A 22,293-nucleotide genomic window follows, 5' to 3' on the forward strand; every position below is an offset into this window, starting at 1 on the left:
GATAAAGGGCATTTTATATAATAAATACTAATTCCATAAATCAAGCATTTAAAATACTTTTTATTATTCAACAAAAATATCTGCGAGTATTGCAGGAGATGTTATACGATAATATAAATCTGTAATTCGATATTTTATACTACAATTCAATAAATCAGACTGTGAAAATTATTATTTACAATTAACTGTGACTCCATTAATTTACCAAATTTATCTTATATATAGCAGAAACATGTTTTACGTACTAAATAATTATTATTGATGGATTCAAAAAAGTACAACAAACTATAGATTGAAATTGAAGATATATGGCACACTAAATTTTAATGAATATTGTACAAACTCTTCATTCTAAGATTTTCTATTTCTTAAAAATTCACTTTGATAAGAGATACATTAACTTTGTTATAGGTAAAAAACTAACACAATAGCCGGCCACAACACAATTTCAATAAAGAAATTATAAATACTAACTTATTTTATTTTAAAATTACCAAAAATATTAGATATACTATTACAAAATAAATGAAAACAAATTAGGGCGATTCAGATTAATAACATGCAATTTTCGTATTTTTATAAACATTATAATACGCTATTAAAGTCATTTTTACACAATTTGTCCATAATATTACCTACTACCCACATAATGGTGACTACAATATAACTGTAATAAGAAAATCATATCATTCGAACGTTTGAAAACCCGTAAATACTATGTATACATTAGTTTTTGTATTTACAAATGTTTAATTACTTTACAAATAGTTTATAAAACGGAACTAAGTTTTTTGGTCATTAAAATTACCTATATAACATTTGTTCATTTTCAAGTATAAATTCTTGATAAACAGACGTGTTTTATTCTGGTAACTATTATAGTATAGCGACTATATTATAGTAGTACGATTCATATTAAATGTGTAATGAAAGTATATGTATGTTTTGTATTGTTTTTATTTTTATTTGCGTCTTATTTTCACTAAGTGACTTTTAAATTTTTAAATAATTTACTTGGATTATGTAAAAAAAAAGTTCATAAATATAATATTTATAAGAACAAGTGCACAACAAGAAATTATGATGAAATAGTTACATAAACCTACATACTATTATTCAAATTGAACGTTGTAGGAAACTCAATGATTATGATTATACAAAAAATTGTTGCACTTAAGAAAAACATAAAAAAAAATATTTCATTAATTCTTGTGTTAATTTCAGACCTCTATGACAAACAGTTTATAGAGCTGAAACGATAATTGTTTTTCCAACAGAAAAACATAAAATTTATTATATTTATTGTTTCTATAGATACCTATTACAAATGTACTATATTAAATCACTACAATGATATTTTTTGACAAAAAAACAATTTTGCTTTTCATAACGAGTAAAACAAAATGTATGGAGTATATTTAATTTAATTTAAATCGCAGCACACAAACACATTATGTAAAATATATTAATACGCAACAATAATTTAAGAAAAAAAGTTCTTCGAGCGTTCCAATGCACTCCTATATACTTATTTATTTATTATATATATATATATATATATGTAGGTACCTGGTACCATACTTATTCAATAAATAAAAAAAAAAAATTTGAAGATTTTAAAAGCATTTTTAAAGTTATTGTTGACCAACCTATAAACCTACATAATTGTTGAAATAAACATTTAAAATATTTTTTTTTCAAACTATACATTTCACGACCACACATACCAATTGTGCGTGTAAGTGCAAAATCCATATTACATGATCAAGCAACAGTGCAGTTCTTACACTAAAGTTCATTTACGACTAACCCTAAGATAGTCATCTATTTGTTCGTAGAATATTACAATCCATATAACCATTTACAGCTGCTATAATCAGAGAAAATGTAAATGCAAATATTATTCATAGGAACACATTTTTCAAAAATAATTGTTTATTTACATTTAAGAAGACTACACAAACATGGTTTTTTTGAAAAACCAAAATTAATAAATGTTTGACATCCCCCCCCCCCTCTGTTTACTTGTCTTCCTACATAAATAAAGTTCCATAAATAACTCATACATAAGGAACGGCAGCCGTGAAAGATGAAAAAATACGCACCACCCATCTTAAGTGGACTTTTTTTTTTAAATTGTTTAATCTTTGTGTAATAATTTATAGGTAAAATAGAAAAATAATTTGAAAATTCCTCATTTTTAAATGTTGTTTTGATACCTACACGATAAAATAACCACTCCGTAAAAAAATAACATAATACATGTTAATTCGATGCGTGGTCTGATGAACATTTAGGTACCTATCCCAAATAATATATACGACGTGATCCTTGGGAGTTTTCAACTATATTATGTAATAAACAGGTCTAAAAAATGCATGAATCGTGTTTCGTTTTGTGTTTAGCCAAATTAAATATCCGAAGGTTATGTTACACTTGAGGGGAAACCTTTGGCCGAAAATGTATATTTTGTGTAGGTTTATAAAAAAAAATAAAACCTTAAAACTCTCTGGTCGTAAAGTTTGTACAATGGAACTTTCCGAGGGGTATTCAATTTACGACACTATAATATAATATGATTATTTAAAAAGAAAAAAACTGCACTTATTGAATTTCCTGAAAAATTTAATTTAATATTTTTAATGCATCTTATATATTATATATGTACACAGGTACCTATTTTCGAATTTAGCTTTGTACGAAACTTTATAACAAAGGCAAACAAATAATTTTACTTTAATGAATCTAATGTTTTATTGTAATTTTCTAAAGTCAATAAAAACGAATAAATTAAGATCCACCACTGAGTAATTCATTAACAATATATGACGATAAAACTTCATTCGAACATTGTGAGATATAAAACTAAAAATGTGTGTACATTAAATATATAGTACCTATGTCTATGTTTACTTTGACTTAATTATAGAAAGACTACATTTTAAACGATGATTAATCTTCAATAGATAATATATTATCACAATATAAAAGTTTATCTATCCCATAAAAAGTTTTCAAAATAAAGTATGAAATAAGTGCCGATAATTTCTTTGAATAACCTGTAGTTCAAATCAAAATATGTATACAGTTTTTATGTCTAATACATAAATATTAAATATTATACTGATATCAATAGTAAATAAATTTAGAACATAGTCGGAAAATCACCGATTTCAATATTTAAATTGGTACCCATAGTCAAATATGATGTAAAATTGCTGCTGTATCAAACGAAAATAAAAATTATCTATTTGAATTTATGAAATCATGGCTTCACCTTGGCGTCAAAATACTTAACAGATACAAGGTGTATAAATAGGAGGGATTAAGACGTTAATCATAGTTCTCTATTCTATTTCGTGTTTATTTTATGTCTTGTTGTGTTGACGGGCAACCAGATTACCACGACGATCGCTATATCAATAATTCAGACTTGCTAAAATAGTTTCGCTTTTTAATATCTCGTTCTCAATAGAAATAATATTGGAAATAAAATAGAATGTCGTCCCCACCGGAAATACCAAGTGAATCACAATCATCGTTCGATATCCTCGAGTATCTGCACAAGGCCCGCAACTTGTGCCACTCGCTCGGCCACATTAACGATCCACCGTTGCCGACCGACGAATTCGACGATTGGCTGATGTCCGCCAATTCAGGGGACCCCAAGTCCAACGGCTGCTGCGGTGGTGGCAGTGGCGGCGGCATCGTCTTCCAGACGTGTCCATTCGTCGACGTGTTCCTGTACATGGTGCTCATGGCCCGGCAGGCCGCGGCCGCCGTGGCCGTTATCATGCTCAGCGCCATCGTCATCGCTCTCCGGTCCGCACAGTTCATCTTCGGCCGCTGGACTCCATCGTTCTGTGCCAACTGCGTGGCTCCCGGCACCACAATGTTCATCTTCCAGACAGCCTCTCTGTTCATATTGAACCTGTTCGTCCTGTTCGCCGTATACTGGCCCGCATATCTCGCGTTCCTGAGCATAACAAGTGTCATGGCATGGGTCATCACCGCGCTCAAAGCTGCCGTCCTCAGCATAGTCATTTACTTTGTAGACAAAATATGAAAGATACGTTTTAAAAGTATGATATAGTTTAAGCATTTTATTCCATACTTAATTCCTTGTGAATACACGATTTTAAAACTTATTTTGCTGCGTTTTCATATGTTTAATTATTCATTTTGTGCTAGATGCGAGTTAGGACCGTCGTGGAAGAATTTAACCGTTGGTTAATGACTGATTTAATTTAACGAAATGTCATATTATACTCTTCTTTAGCGATACTAAATATAAAATTGTCCTGAGTAGCCAATTTAAAAATGTTGGTTTGATTGATATTCTGTACGTAATTCTGACAACAATTCATTCAGTATTAAGGACAACGCCCGGCTCCAAAAATGATAACAAATTGGCACAATATTAGCACATAGTAATTTCCACGTTGAACACTTTGTACTAGGTTTAAATTGTTTGATGCAATCCCATCATAAAACTGTTGCCTTCGCCCAAATATATTAATTAATTACCTACGTAATTATTATCATACTTTTGTAATAATGTAATAATATAAAGCAATTATATGCATAATATTACTACACATTTGTATAACATATCTTACAAGTAAAAAAACCCACCAACAATTTACATTTCAGACTACATTTTATGCTAGATATCTATATCATTGTATTGATGCAAATTATGCAGGGTGGGATATAAAATATACTATTATATTATATTAAATAATGTAATATTATTATAATAATAATATTGTAATAACAAGTGCATTTCACATCATTGTTATGTTTTGAATATTGGGTCAAGTCATGTATAACATATTGTGTTCGTGTTTATATTGTTCTATATACATATACGTAATATATACGTACAACTTTGGTTCATTAAATTTGTACGCTACTATAATGCCAGCAATCACATTTAATTTCTATGCAATCCTCAACATTTTTATTACAGGCAGTTTTCATTGTCCTGTATAGGTACAACTGTAATAATATAGTAGATGGGCACGACGGCTATAAGCCAAAGCATGCCACTGGACATTATGTATATTATTGAAATAACATAATATATGTAGTGGCAAATAAAAAAATCACACCACCAAACTATTATTTTGAAAACTACTGCGAGTTTTAAATGTTGACCTCGCAACAGCACCAACTAGAATTACTTTCCCATCGAACAAGATACTGAAGTTGAAAATTGAAGCATTATTTTGGCTACCTAGTTATCGTGTACACAGTTACAAATAATTAAAAAATAAAAACACATCATTGTATAACCAATACATTCATTGCTCCGCTAGTCCGTTCAGCGAATCTAAAACTCAAATTGATATTGTACCTTTAAAATTATAATAATATTGCGTTTTACAGAAATAAATGAAAAATATTTAAAATAGTATAATATAATAGAACTACAACTGTACAAATAACGATTACTAACAATTTCACTATAAAAGTCCATGTAATATGTAGTCGTCATACTTCTTTAAAGCTAGTGGCCATATGACTATGGTACTTGTGTACTGTACAGTATATATAACTTATAAGTATTAAACCATCCATAAGTTAAAGCCAATTTATAACTCTCATACAATTTGTGCATAATTCACCTATGTTTGCAATAAATCAAATATAATAAAATAAACCCAAACATGTATAATATAATAATAATATAATATGACGTACAGTGTATATCCATATCACACATATTATAGTAGGTAAACTCAAAATTAAGATAAATCATCGTAATTGGCTGTCAATTACTTATTATATTTACTGATAATTAATACAAATACATAATAATACAATATATGGATGTTATAAATATACGATATTCTTTGTTTCTTAATTGTATACTTATATATTTATATCACTATTTAAATTATCTGTTAAACCACTCAAATATCTTTACCAGAAACCTGACTTTTAAAATATACTTACTCGGAAACTCTACCTCAAGGATGAATTTAAAATGATGCCATGACTCGATAAAAAAGTGACAAAAACAAAATTGATAAAACATTTCTAAAAATGTAATTTATAGTAACGGTGGCTTTTTCCTTAAGAGAAGAACGATATAAACTTGTGTTATCATCTAAATTTATAGTTGTATTTATATTAGATTATATTATTAAAATTTACAAGAACAAAAATATAATATTATACTAATTACGATAAATCTACTTGAACAAAACTAATAACTTATCAGTGTTTAGTATTTTTGTTTTAAATGCATAGCTTAAATGCTGGTTAAAAAGAAACCTGAGTTGTTAATTTCAAATTCCAAATTAATTTTGCTAAAAAATATATCCTAACTACCTATAAAGTTTTATGAATAATTTTATCAGTTTAAAATGTATACACATAAAATAATGGCCGCCCATAAATTTATAATTTAATATAGTCTATAACTAGTTAAAACTGCTCTCCTGCCTTAATCTATAATCTTAAACTAAGTCGTATGGTTTTAGACGCTTAAGACATCTGATATCCTTGGAGTTATCTAATAGTTGGATGGCCAATTGATTGACATGGTGATCTAGCCTCGTCTCGTGTTTGCGAGCAAACTTTTGGATTTCGTCTGCTATTGTAGGCAGCATTATATCACGGTGAATAGCGTGGTTTCTTTCGAACCGATAGGCTGCAGTGATGGTCCGAAGGGCAATGTTTTGACAGCATTGTATTTCATCGATGTTAGACTTACTGGCACAACCCCACAATTGAATTCCATATATCCAGATCGGTTTTATTATCGCCTACAGTAGACGTTTGTTTTCGATGGTTAACTCGGAGTGAGGTCTGACTAACCAATGAAGTTTTCGCATTTTTTTTTTAATCTGAATTTTTTTTGACGGACGTGGTGTTTCCAGTTTAGGCGAGAGTCAAGGTGCATTCCAAGATATTTTGATGAATTTTTTTGTGGAATTGATGATTTATTCAGTACTATTTGGATGTTTTCGGTTTTGCGTAACGTGTAGTTAACGTGACCTTATCTAATTATAGACCTTTGTAAGTTATCAGTTGCAGTGAGCTGACTATTACGTGTTGACAAAATTGCCGTATCATCGGCAAACATAGCTAATGCTATGTTATCATCGTATGGTATATCGGCCGTATAGAGTAGGTACAGGATAGGTCCTAAAACACTACCTTGTGGTACTCCAGCCGATATATCTTTCCATTCGACTATCGCTTCTTCGTGTATGACTCGAAATTGACGGTCAGTCAAGTATGATTCAAAAAGTGCACACCAGGTATGTAGCAGCTGATCACGCAGTTTGATGAGGAATCCTTTGTGCCAGACCTTGTCAAAAGCCTGGGCTACGTCAAGGAATACTCCATAGCAGTACTTTTTTTCTTCAAGAGCTTTACTTATCACATTAGTAACTCGATGTACTTGATCGATTGTTGAATGTTTGTTGCGAAATCCAAACTGATGTTCTGGTATAAGATTATTTTCCTCTATAATCGGTTTTAGGCGTTTAAGCAGAAGTTTCTCTAAAAGTTTAGATAAACTTGGGAGGAGTGATATCGGTTGGTATGATGTGACATTTTCAGGTGGTTTTACTGGTTTGAGAACATGATAACTTGTGCCCGTTTCCATTGTTCTGGAATGTATTCCGTTCTCAAAATAGCGTTGAATATGTATGTAAGATGAATGATAGCCTTTTTTATAAGTTCTTTCAGTATTTTTGGACTAATTTCATCATAGCCTGGTGATATTTTTGGGTTTAAGTTGTTGTCTATTTCTTTAGAAATTTCTAACAGCGAGAAATGTTTGATTTTTTCACGTGCTGCATGAAGTCGTTGGTATCGAAAAATGTCGAGCTCAGAGTCAATAGTGTTTGGCATAAATACATGTTCAAGATGCCGAGTGTATATTTCGGCTTTTTCTTGTTCACTGAGTGCCCAGGTGCCGTCTTCCTTACGGAGGGGTGGTATCTGAACACGGGGCCTCTTCATTAGTCTTGTGGCTTTCCATGACGAATAATCGGTATTATCCATTGCAGTGAGACCACTCAAGTATGATTTGAACGTTTCATTTTTCATTTCTTTGATTTTGTCATGAAGAATTTTGCTTACTCGGTTCCATTCCGTTTTATCTATTGGGTTCCGTGTACTATGCCATGTTCGTCTCGCTCAACGTTTATGTTGGACTAGCTTTCTTCTTTCAAGTGGGTAAGTTAACGCGTAATTACCATTGATAGCTACCAGAGTTGATATCTCCGCCAAACCGATAATTGCTCTTCTAATACTTTTATAGTTCGTCGAAACTGGTGTTAATATCTTAATTTCACCATTAGCCAAAGTTTTCATATATTGCTCGTGTTCTTCAGCTTCTTTGAGTTTTAAATTAATCATTAATTGTTTAAAATCATTTACACCACATACTGTTATTGGAGGTTGTTTGTGGATTTTTACAGAAGTTTTCGCTACTTCTTTCGTCATTTTGATTAGTTTTTTTGGCAAGCTCAAACTTTCTTTGGAGCTCCCCAGCGTTCATTTCAGAGATCAGAATTTGTAATTTCTTATTGTTTAATTGCAATTTCGTTACCATATGTTTCAAGGTCACATTGTCTTTTTGTATTTGTACCCAAATACGAGCATCAACTGTTATATTATGCGTTGGATTTGAATCGACGACTATATTTACATGAATTGTGTAATTCGATCAGTTTGAGCCTGACCTACTTAAAATGTTTGTATTTGTTTATAAAAAACCAACCATCCGTCGACAGTCCGTGGTTTGTATTGTAGACATTAACAAAAAAATTATAATAACTTAGTCAGCACTATTTCGCGAACTGCGAAAGCGAAACATGCATGTTGCTTGTTCGGTGTGCAAAACGCAACTGATCAAATATTTAAAATAATATTTTAGTTAATATCAATAAACCTCGCGTTTCTATAAGCAGATGGAAACATAATAGAACCTACAGAGAAAAATAAGAAAAAACATACGTACTATATTGAATGTTCACCGTAAAATCTAAGTTTCACCCGGTGGCCGGTAAATATAGACGAAATAATGAAATAAATAATAACTTACGGTTTGTTCGTCTCGCATGTATTTTCTTTGGTCACTTTACAGTTGTTCTTGAAGTCATCAAATATTCGTCGGCAATCAGGTGACGATTCACAAACGGTCAAAGCGTGGTTGCACGAAGCCAGCGTTTCGATGTGAAACTGGTCGTATTCTGTGAAAAGACAAAAATTACGATGACATTAAAAACTTAATATTAATTAGTAGAAATAAATAGGTAGGTACCTAAGAACTCATTATTATAATGCTATACAACAATAAAAGAAAAAATAATCTAAAAGATAAAAAAATAATTATAATTATAATCTGCAGTTTTTACAATATTATTTATTTTAAATATAAGCATTATTAAGTATAGGGACGCCACTGATTCCCCGCACTCACAATATACGTGAACTGTTAGAAAATATGATATTCGTTAAAAACTTTACATATACACTACAAAAATCACTCAATTATAAGAATACTTGGGGGTGTGAATAGCATATTTTGATTCACTCTCTCGTTTTATTCAACCAAAAAACGCCCATGTAACGTTTATTGGGGAATAGTTTTTTTTTGTAAAAAAAACAGTGCACAATATGCACCCCGTAAACATAGCATACCTTCAAATTATACGTGAGACACACATACGAAAAATAAATTTAAATTATAGCATGAGTATGTGTCACATACTCATACTATGTGACAATGTAGGTACCTATAATAATAATACTATTAAATTTAAATAGCTTATATCTGAATATATTATACCTATATAAATAATATAATTAAAATACTGTAAATATATTATGCACACTTATTATATTATAAAAAGCTAGGTACATAATATGTTTAATGTTTGATCTAAAACATTTGGTTTAATTTATTTTTTTTTATAATATGAATATTATATAAACAAACTATATTTGATCAATAGATGTATAAATGTATAATATATATATATTTTACGTATAATGCCACTTGTTAGTTGATTATTTTTCATCAATAGGTCACACGCATCACGTAAATATTAAAAACTTCTATGGTCTACAATATGCATAGTAAATACACGATTTCTTTATCGATTATTTTGTTTATGAACATACAATTTAAGTGGAGTTGTAAGTGTAAATTTTCTAGTGCTCAAACACGATAATGTATCAAATATTAAAATTATTGAAATTTATTTTAACTCAAAATTATGTATTTAAGTTTAATTTAATAATATATACAAACATCGATTATACAATAAAATATGTACCTAAAACAGAAAATATATGACTATACCCATAAATGACAGAACTAGAAGAAACCGCAATGGTATCATGTTCTGGGCCCTGAAGAAATATTTAATAATACCATACTATAGAAAATTACCCAACCTTGCAACTTAATATAAATTATGAAAATTTTTTTTTTATTTTTGATAGTCATACATCAATATTATTTTTATGTATAATGTGATCCATTTAAGTGATTACACCCATCAAACAAGTAATTTATCAGTCATAAATGTTTAAAGTTTAGATGAGTGGAGTAGTGTACCATGATTTTGAAGGATATCCCTGTGACAATCTACTTCACTAATCTGAACTTTAAATACCAGCTATTAATTACTAATAATTAACTATAAGTTCAAAATTAATTTATTTTGAATTAAAAAGTACAAATTTTTTTTTAAGATATGAAATAATAAATAATAACGATAAAAAATGTTTTCAAAAATGTTGTTTTTTTATGACATAAAATAATGAAGAAATATAATATTTTCAAAATAATGAGTGAGAACTCTTAAACAAAACACCATGTCTATTATATATATTCATAATAATAAATTAATAATTTAAGAGAATTGATATAAAAATCCATTTTCGAATTGTAATTAAACAATATACTAAAGACAGTCAAACATTTAAAATGTCTATAAATAGCTCAAAAAAAGCTAAAATATGTAAATATTTAATATTATCATAGTATTAAGTCTGAAAAATCCTAATATAAAGTATATTTTATAACGATTTGTAGTATCAATGGTTATACATATTGATTTACAACTGTTAAGGGGTAAGGCTGGTATGGGGGGGGGGGGGGTTTATTTACGATCTTAGATCTCAAAATATTTTGAAAAGTAGTGGACATTTTACCTCCTGAAGAACCAAAGTCTAAGGTTAAAGCATTTTTTTTCCCAAATCGCAATAATATTAATACATAGAACCATTGTAAAACCAATAACTGATACATGCATCGTTCCACACTATTTAAAAATGAGTAAATAATAAGTAATAACTAATAACTGGATGAGATAGCTGATTGATGTGGTTGAAGAAAGAAATACTGCAAATTAAAATTTTAATATTATATTATATTTTCACAGGCGTGAATCTTGAAATTAAAAAAAAGAGGGACTAGACCAAAAATTTTACTTCACATAAAGTAATAGGCACATTAAGCTTAGTATTTATTTTTAACAATAAGTTTTTATAGTCATAAAATATTCACGATAAATGCATATTACAAAATAATAATAATAATAATACATTTTAATAACAAAATTACCTTCTATTACATAAAGTATATAATTACGTAGGCAATAGTGAAATATTTTTTAAGTACCTAAGACTTTAGCCCCCATATCCCCTTATATCCGTGCACGTTTTTTCATATATTATAAATGAATAATTATTTATTATATAAATATATTTTCTCGTTGATGGGGATTCCATTAAACTAATCGCAGGTATAACATTGCTGGACGAAATGTCATATATTGTGCTCATTTACTAAGATATCTAGGACTAAATCTGCACAATATGCACGAAATTAACTCTAAAAATTAGCTGTTACGTTATTGCATTAGTCATCTATATTATAATACCTACATAACGTAGGGGATGTAATATTTATGTGGCAGTGAAAGACGACGGACAGTCAGGGCGTAACACGTTAATATTATTATTATTATTATTATTATTGTTTACTTATCCATAGACCATAATATAATAAAGTCCAACTATCCCTCGCCACGGCTTGTATGCCGTAATAATATAACAACAAAACCCAACAATGGTATATAGACAGAGGGAGGTTAACATGTTTTTCCGGCCACGTTGCGATATAAGTATTATAAAGGAAAATTAATTATAATCGACAGTAAAAATATGCGTTAATGGAAATCGTAAAACATTTGTTTGTGTATTATTAAATAGACAAGATTTTAACTGGTGAACCATGACACTATAATAATATACTATACACAATTTTGTATAACTATTATTTTCATTCTACTGAGTGTTTTAATAAAATTATTTTACTTTATGAATTTGGGTATAATATAATATAACGCACATTAAACACATACGTGCCACTCTCTTTAACTGTAGTAATGACACGCATCGGTCAACTCTGAATTATTAAATTTGAAAACTATATCGTCGCATCACGTTCTAAGAAGTAGAATGTATATCACTTATGAGTTTCTATACATTAAGGATTTAACCACCATTAATATTTTAAAGTTACCGCAGTCATTTTGCGCATTAGTTATAATAATAATCATAATAATATATCATATTATTTTGTACAGAAATAAACAAAATCTATTGGTTGAAATTATACCTAATATGATAAAAATGTCAACATATAATATTTAGACTAAAATTAGTCTATTAATACCTATTTAAAAAATATGATAAACCTAATACAAGTTAAAATAAATATGTTATTGTGAAAATGGAGAATCTCTACGGGGACTAAAATTTGAATTACAAGAAAATAACTAAATTGATTTATTCAAAAACTAGTATTGTGTTAACAGTATAAACTCCCATTTTCTGTAATTTATTTTTAAGTTTTGGCTGCTTATTTTGAAAACTTCTGTAAGTTTCGTACTCTTAAAGTTCCAATTGTATACCAGAAATAGCAGAATAACTAACTTCATATAGTTAATAGCCGAAGATTGAAGCATTTTTTTCTATTTTGAAAAATAATTTTGCAAAAAAAAAATAAACTCACACTCATGATCATTGTGATATACATCACTCCACACTCAGATTATAAAATATAATTTGGCATAATATATCTAATTAAATTTAAATTGTGGTATAATTTTTATTTTAAAGGAAAAATTGTAAAATGACTTTTGAAAAATGTTCTTCGTAAATATGATATCAAAAACATGTGTTGATATTGAAAATAGTATCTTCATACCAATAACAGAACATTCCTGACATCGAGCATTTTCGCAGCTTAACGTTACTACAGTTTATAAATATCATTATATTTTATGATCCGACTTAATGGTTGTATAGGAAGCCATTTATTTACAACTATACGCATTAATACCACCGTAATCGAAAACTAAAGTGCTGCAAATAATTGATCAAATTAATCTTTATAGAGCTCATTTATGTTGCGTAATAATATTATTATATTATTATACAAATATTTATATTGAATACGTAGAACTCGACTGATTGATCAATATTAGCCAAATTGGTATACTGTAGTATTCGCCTTAATATTCAGTAACAAGATCAAGTTAAAATTGATTGTATAAAATAAAAAATATTTAAAATTAAATTAGCTAACATGTATGTACAGCTGTAGTGCAGGTTACACAAGTACAACGACTATTTATTATAACACTACGATTTGGTATCGTTTATTCATTATTATAAATATTAATAACAAATTAATAAATCACAAATTATGACGATATCAAATACCTAATATTATAAGGTATCTATTGCACGTTGTTTATATTTTAAAAACTTATATTTTCCTGTTCAGCGCGTATTCGGGAAACGAAGAAAAAGTATATAATGTGACTGGCCATCGGTGAAAACATATAAGTCTCGTAACGATTTAAGTTATATACTTAAACGAAGGATCGAAAGTCGTGAGTGTACGTTTACTACCACCGTGAAAAAAACCACCAACTTTAATAGGGAGTTACACGCGTTTACTGATTTTCTAAATTTGTACCTAACTAGTTAGACGTCCATCGTTTTATTGCCCAACATATCTCATCCGCACCGAAGCGTACGTATACAACGTAACTTTCAATACAAATTCGTTTGAAGATTCGACCCACTGAATTTAATTATTTGAACTTGAAACTAATTCCTAAACGCACAATCGATCGACCGAGCGCGTTGGAAAATAATTCGTAAGCGGGCTATTTGTCATGTGAAGGGTGAAGGGTATCTGGGTATCTACTTGAATTTTTTTTAATTATTATTTTTAGGAGAAAATATACAATTTGTACCAAGGACATAATGAGTATATGTGGGTTAAGAAAAAAAAAGAAGATGAGTTACATAATTTGGGGAGAGTAGCCATATTGGTGACACTTTAAATTTGATTTAGTCTTGTATATTATTACTTTATTTTTATTTTTTTTCAATAAATTACATATAATTCACTTTGGGGGGTTACCTGGACTTTAAAATTAAAATATTTATTAGCCGGAGTGTATATTAATAATAATACCTATTACCTATTATTATATTATATTATAGTTCTGTAGCGTACAGCATTCAAATAACTGATTTAACTCAATAATAATAGTACAATATTATACAACTGTCAATATTATAATATACACTTATGGTTATATTTTAACATAGATACAAGCGTGTTCCACCACTATCCCCCGCGAAAATAAAAACTACAACAATTCTTGCAACTCTCAAGCCTTGTTACACGGCCCTTTTCACCTTCAAAAATGTATTAATATGGTTTAATTTCAAATAATAATTACAAGACATAAATAATAATCCAACATAATGCATATAAATTAGTGTTTAAAAGTAAAAATTCTAGAATAATATTGAAAAACAACACAAATAAAATAAATTACAATTGCAAGGCATTCAACATTATTAACGAATGATTAAGGAATGTATATTTCTATCTAATATTAAAAATAGCATATTAATATATTATTTATAACATACTTATTAAATTGTTCCCAGCATAAATTTGAGAAAATAGAGAAACAGTTCAAAGAAATTAAATATACACATACTATGAAAATTATTCAATACATTTTGTATTAACTAATACAACAATTTATAATATTTTTTACAAATTTCTCAATATTAAATTATACTTTTAAAATGGTTTTTTATGTTTGAGTTTCGTAACCTGTGCATTGTGCACAATATCTCCTTGGCTATTCCCACAGGCCAGACTAAAAATGTATTTGAAAACATAGTTTTACTTTACTCTTTCTCACCTATAGAAAACATTTTTATGGACACAACCAACACCACCACAAATAGGTAGTATACATTATGTACGCCATCAATCGATTCTTGGCCTTAAGAAGAAAAGAAAAAACAAATTCCCGTGGTCAAGAGCCAAAATACTAGATAAAACAAGCTTTAAAAAATATGTTTTCTTTTTATTACTTCGGTTATGAACCGTAAAATAGTTGTAGAAAATTGTTTTTATATTTTTATTTTTGGTTATAACGTTATTTACATTTACCTCACTTATAAGTATAAGTATATATTTTATTTTTCAAATAGTCACATTACTCAAATTAAAATGTTTTATGATAGAATTTTACGATCATGATACGATTTAGTAATTTCAAATTTTAATAATTATGATTTTATTATAGTTGGTATATTAAATATCAGTGCTGAGATGATTCAAGTTTATGCAAGTTTTTTTTTTGTAACTTTAAACAATATCTAACTTATATAGACACAAATGTTTTTTTTTCAAATAAACAATTTTAAAATTCTGTTAAAGACAGACAGAAGTATTTTAGGAGTAACCAATACAATTGTAATCATTAATCTACTAATGTATATTACACACGAATAAATGATACTATCTACTGGATAGTGCTTAAATAAATTAAATTTATATAAGCTAAAATTTACAAAAAATAATCTCCTTGGAGTATGAAAACAAAATGGTATGTTAAAAATAATTTAAAAAATTATAACTAAGAACATTATAGGTAGTTAACAATTCTAAAATTTTTGATTCAAAGACAAAATATCAAATTATTTAAAAAAAAATCTAATGAGTAATACTTTAATCACCTCAGTATATTATATAATATTAATAGATCGTAACATGGGTTATTATTTCGTACGACAATAGTAAATAAAGTGTGTACTTAAATAAAAAAAAAAAATATGGAGGCTCATCCCGGTTAATGGTATGCCAAAAGTAAACCAAAAAATAACATTTTTAAACAAAGTGAAAAGCACGCGAAAGATGGGCTTTGACGTCACTTGGGCATAGATGTCCTTATACACTAGAGCAATGACAAATTGTATACCTATTGTGTTGAAAAAAATAAACGATTCCGAGAAAAAAACCGTGAAAAAAATGCGAAAATCTACACTTTTACGGCGGGCATGGTCTTAAGAACAAATGTAAACTGAACATTTTAATAAATATTTAAATACTTATTTAATGTAGCTCAAGGGAGTTTAATATTATATTTAATATAGATACTGGTATTGGTCACTGCATAATATACAAATTATATACAAAATCATATATTAATAAATTAATAATATATCCATATTTAGTATTATATATTATAATATATTATAAGACATATATATTATGTTTGTATTCATTATGACTACGGCTCCGATTTTAAAGCATTATAAATAACAAAAAAAGCACAAAACTGTTTTAAAAAAGCAAAAATGAAGCATATTTATTTTTTTAAAAGCCTGGCCAAAAATTAACATGAATTAGTTATAAAACTGAATGAAAATTGAAAAATGAATTTAAATTAAAAAAAGAATTCACTACCGTGTATTTGGCAAGACTTTCGTGTCTTTTAACAACTTGCACATGTTTTTCTCTCCATACATATTGTTGTACATTATATTTTTCTTCCCATGACACTTTAATTTCATAAAGTTTGCAATATAAAATCAATCTATCTGTTTGAAAAAAAATCTTCACCAAATTCTGGCCCTGATTTTTTAAAAATGCGTTTGTTTTATAACTTTTCGAATTTTTATAAATAACAACACTATAAATCTTAAATTTTGAACCAGTCGATAAGATGCTATAGAAGTACTGAGCGTATAGGTTCTACAGGCTAAATACAATAGCCAATAAGCTTAGCTTATTAAGCTATCGACCTGTAGGCTGTCCGTAGATCGCTAATCTACAGTAAAATCTATATTTATATATGATATTATACATAGACAAACAATTAAGCCGATAACAAAAACTATAATAATCCAATATAACCATTTAGTCCGTATTCTGGGTTTTCACATTTCTTATTAATTAAATAAAACATTTTTAAGTGAAAACTCTCACTTCAAATTCCACAGCTAGAATAACTGAAAAAAAGCAAAAATAAAATCATCTATTCGGAATCAGAATTACGTGAAACAAATTTATATATACATATTAGATTTCTATCTTACATATATAAAAATAAGTATTTGCTTTAAAATCTGAGCCCGTAGATTGTCTTTGGAAAGGCATTTAGTTAGATAGTAAAAATTAAATTGTATTTTAATTGAAATTGTTTTTATGGAACTATAAAGAAACCATAAAAACGTTACATAAGTTCTTCAATCTACTAATACAGCCAACTTAATATTTATTATTATACCATTGGCCTGACCCCGTACTAAGTCTAAACGTTGAATAAATTGTATTTTTTAATGACCCTAAAGTATTTGGTTATAAACATGTTACTAAGTTAAACAAAATGTGGATAAAGACTCAATACAAATTATATAATAAACTGATTCTGATAACTAGACTGACATATTGTGAAATGAGTGATGACAAAAAAAAAATACTATATGTAATATATTGTATATTATACGCCATAATTAATAATTATGATCTTATTTATTAGCTAAATAAATCTTTATAAAAGTGTTAAAAATATTGGAAAAATTAGCAAAAAATACAAAAGTAAAGTTTACTTAATTGTAATCATGCAATACGAAACGCATTTATGCATGGAAATTAAAACCGTTCTATCCCCACCGAAAAAAAATATTAAATAAAAAAGTCAAGCTATTGTAATATTAATAAGTTAAATTTTAAATGTTTTTTTTTTTTTTTGATTTATGTGATTTTTTATTCAACCTGTTACAATATAAGAATAATAAGAACAATTAATGACTATGTTATGAAATAAAAAAAATAAAAATAAAAAGGCAGACCGGACGGATTGTAGAGGCCTCCCAGCGGAGGAACTACGACATGAGTATGACTTTAATTAGGCTAGCAGGTCACGACAACACTGTCTTTTAAGTTTTTTAACTGAGTTACCTTGAAGCAGATGAAAGATTGGAGATTAAGGGATTCATATGGTTGGCTAGGCGGCTATTGAAACGTTTATAAGGAGTTTTGGCTAGTTCAGAGACAAATGGTATTTTGAGATCAGAGTGGAGGGTGTGATTAGAGACATATAATGGTGATTTTAGAATTGTACGTAGTGTTTTGGATTGGAATCTTAGAATGCGGTTGATGTTGGAAATTTTGGCAGCGCCCCATAGTTGAATCCCATAAGTCCAGAGGGGTCCGAGTAGGAGTTTGTAAAGCAGGAGCTTATTGGAGAGTTTCATGTGCTTTGATGTTAGAAGTGGTCGGAGGAGTCGGAAGCGGTCGTTAAGTGTGCGGGTTTTGTTAATTATGTGAGATTTCCAGGTGAGACGGTGGTCAATAAGAATACCGAGGTAACTGTGCAGAAGGAAGTGGTTGGTTATTGAGGTAAAGTGTTGGGCATACTCCATGACGAAGTGCAAAGGTACCATGGATGGATTTGGTTTCATTCATTTTTTCTACCCATATTTTGTACCACGATTCAAGGGAGTTGAGATGATCTTGTATGTAGGAGGAGGCTAAAACAGGATCTGGACTGGTTGTTAATATGGCTTTTTCGTCGGCAGAATCACCGACTAAGGTATGGGGTGAAGTAGGCTGGTCAGAGTTGTAGAGATTGAAGAGTAGGGGAGGAATTACTGCACCTTGTGGTACGCCTGCTTTTAATTCATTAGGAGAGGAAAAAGAAGATCCTACACGTACGGAAAAGAACCAATCTTCGAGGTAGGATTTGAGAATTAGATAGAATTTTTTTTTTTAAATGTTAAATTAATCAAATTTGTATTTTATATGTTGGTAAACTGCACGTCCTGTAAATATAATGATGAAGTTATTTTTATATAGGAACTTCATATAATATTATTGTACTAACATTTACTGTCATGTAGAAAAAGTTTAAAAATATATCGAACTATTGTGAATCAAATTTGTATAGTATTTATAGATGTCCTATATTATAATATATGGCACAAGTACTCAATGTATAACCAAATAATTTTTATTATTACTCTTTAGGTGTTCAACTTATGAAAATATGAAATTATTTAACTACAGATATTTTATATGACTTTATTGTAGGTAATTAAATATTTATCAAAGATAAAAAAAATATCAACTTTTAATTAATTTAAGAACGTTTTTTTAAAAAAATATTTTGTTGGTCTCCAAAAGTATTCTGGATTTTTTTGTTACTCGTTATAATAATTATTATTTTGAAATTTTATCTTGAATTTCTTTCTTTTTTTTTCATCGAAAATGTATATTTTGAAAAAAAGGTAAGCGGTGCAATATCGTAATTCACCGCTCAGTGAAATAATACAAGGTAGTCGAATGACACATTTATAATTGTTAAAGTTCATGACTTCATGTGCCCATCTGGGATTTAGAGGCGGCACTTCGTTTACAACTTAAAATCGATAATAACATTCACTGACTCTGAACTCTGCCACGAAATAATAAATACCTACTGTTTCTTTTGCTTAACTTCATAATAATAATAAAAAAAACTCAGCTTATTCGTTCATGACTCCCGAAATAAAACAAAATAATCATAATACGACTACCGCTAAGTAACTATATACTTTTTTGTATAATAATAATACCTATTTGAAAATAAAGTAATCATATTATCAACGTTTTCTGCAACAGTGTTTCAATGTATCTTTTTGTAACGTTACAAATTATTTAGTATTAATTGTTCTCGTTTTTATTAAATTTAATAAATATTTTTTTCCTACCCACCGACTTATAAATGAAAAAAACATTTTAATTTTAATATTTCTGAATAATTATCATGTATAATATTTCGTTAAATAGGAATTTATGTATGGTTTTTAAATACTTCTCATTTCATGCAATATTATAATGCTAATTATGAATATATTATAAACGAAAATATATATTATTATAATAACTAGTAATTCTTTTTAGCTTAATAATTCCAATACGTTTAACCTAATGATGTGTGCAGTAAACATTACAAGAAAAAGAACGAGTATCGCCTATATATATTACCCTTTGCGTTAGACTAGAGCTTTGCAGGGCTATTAAAACATATCCAACGTCATTTAAAATAAATTTCTGAAACTACTTTAAGATATGTATTATGCAAATTAAAAACTAGTATTTATCCAGGTAAAACAACATTGAATATATTATTATTATTTTAGTAATAATACCTTTTATTTATTAAAGTAGTGTTTTATAATAATTGTAATTTGTTTAATAATACATAGTAATACAACTAAAACAACTAGCATACAAGAAAAATACTAAAAGATTATTTACATTAAACTTAGATATTATTATTTTGGTAAAACCACTGATTAAACCCAAAGACAAAATTACCAAAAGAATAAATCTAACATAACATTTTTATAACCAGCACAAAACTAAGAAGAACAAAAATAGTAATTAAAAGATAAGTTATAGGTATTAAGTTAATATTATTAACCACAAAAAAACAATATAAATAATCCAATATATTTATCCATCATGTATATATAGTGATCAATAGAGTGAACCGATCTTAAACAGCTGAGCCCGATACAAGTTCAACATTTTCTCTTCTTTTCAGAACGACTAGATAGAGCACAGTATAATATACATAGGTATTTGACAATTTCGAGTCGAATTTACTTCATCTTTGATTTGGCTACTGTAATGCATTACCATGGATGTGTATCCATGGATGTGTTATATTAACCGAACAAAAATACTTTTTCATCGATATTTAAAGAAAAAAAAAACTAAATTAAATCCATAGTGTTTTATACTTCTGACGCTCATAAGCAATATTTGTGAAATTACACTCTCATTTTATTTAATCTAGCAATTAAAACTTATGGGGAACGTCGTATTAAATTTTCAAATCTTATGTAACATTAAACATAATATAATAGATTTTTAACTACAAAATAATTTGTAATTAATGTTCATGGTATTGACGTTAAATTTAAACGCTTATACCTAATGAAATTATGTAACTATGTATTTTTGATATTTTTTAATTGATTAAATTGCGAAAAACTTGGGATTAAACTGTTTTTGAAAGAGTGAAAACAATTTTAGCGACTATTTAGTATTTTTATTTTTTGTTCCTAATTATTTTTAAAAATACTAGGAATTTTGAATTTTTACCTCTTAAAAAATACCAACAAAGTTAAATATGGATATAATGCAAACTCAATAATAGGTATATAATAATAATATTTGTGGTTAAACTCGAACAAAACAATTCAAAATCATACCATAAATTATAATATTCAAATAATAATATTATTTTATATTAATGTCATAATATACTTTATTATAATATTATAAAAGTATTATCTGGTAGAATTATTTAATATATATAATACTTAAAAAATGATTAGACATTTGATATTTAATCTAAAAATGAAAAAGTCTTGTATTTATGAGTAATGAGTATATAGTTAAGAAATAAGAATGCATATTATATAACATAAAATCAATAAACTATATAGTATATTATATTTAACATTCTTCATTGTTTTTCTTAATTTTTACCTTCGTATAGGTAGGTAAACTTAATTTAAAATAAAGAAGATATAGCCGATTTCATCCTGTAGATTGATTGGTATGTTTATAATTTATAACCCCGGGGTGAGTCCCACGTGATTTAATCACGAAACGTTTAAAAGGTCCAAGCGTAGTGTAAGCGATTTGTTTAAAAGCTATATAAAATTATGTCGAACTAGAAAATAAATAAACAATTAATGGTTCAGGAAAAAACTACATCACGATTTCAAAATCGTTTTGCTGGATAAAAACGGGAGCAAATACACGATTGTGTGGAACAGTATACAATTGTTTAAAAAACAGCTTAAGGATGGCCTGAAGGTACCCCTGGAGCCACCACTACCCCCCCCCCCCCTCTTGTGGAC

At 28.2% G+C, this 22,293-nt stretch overlaps 1 protein-coding gene across 1 annotated transcript in view; it reads right to left on the bottom strand.

The window, feature by feature from the left end:
* LOC100167073 overlaps nucleotides 1–22,293 on the bottom strand; it is a 203,125-nt gene that overhangs the window by 77,105 nt on the left and 103,727 nt on the right. Inside the window, exon 4 of the mRNA XM_001943291.5 lies at nucleotides 9,071–9,218. Within this exon, the coding sequence (XP_001943326.3) occupies nucleotides 9,071–9,218 (148 nt within the window). The remainder of the gene's footprint in view (nucleotides 1–9,070; nucleotides 9,219–22,293) is intronic.

The sequence above is a fragment of the Acyrthosiphon pisum genome, chromosome X, assembly GCF_005508785.2.
Source record: "Acyrthosiphon pisum isolate AL4f chromosome X, pea_aphid_22Mar2018_4r6ur, whole genome shotgun sequence".
NCBI classification, from domain to species: Eukaryota; Metazoa; Arthropoda; class Insecta; order Hemiptera; family Aphididae; genus Acyrthosiphon; species Acyrthosiphon pisum.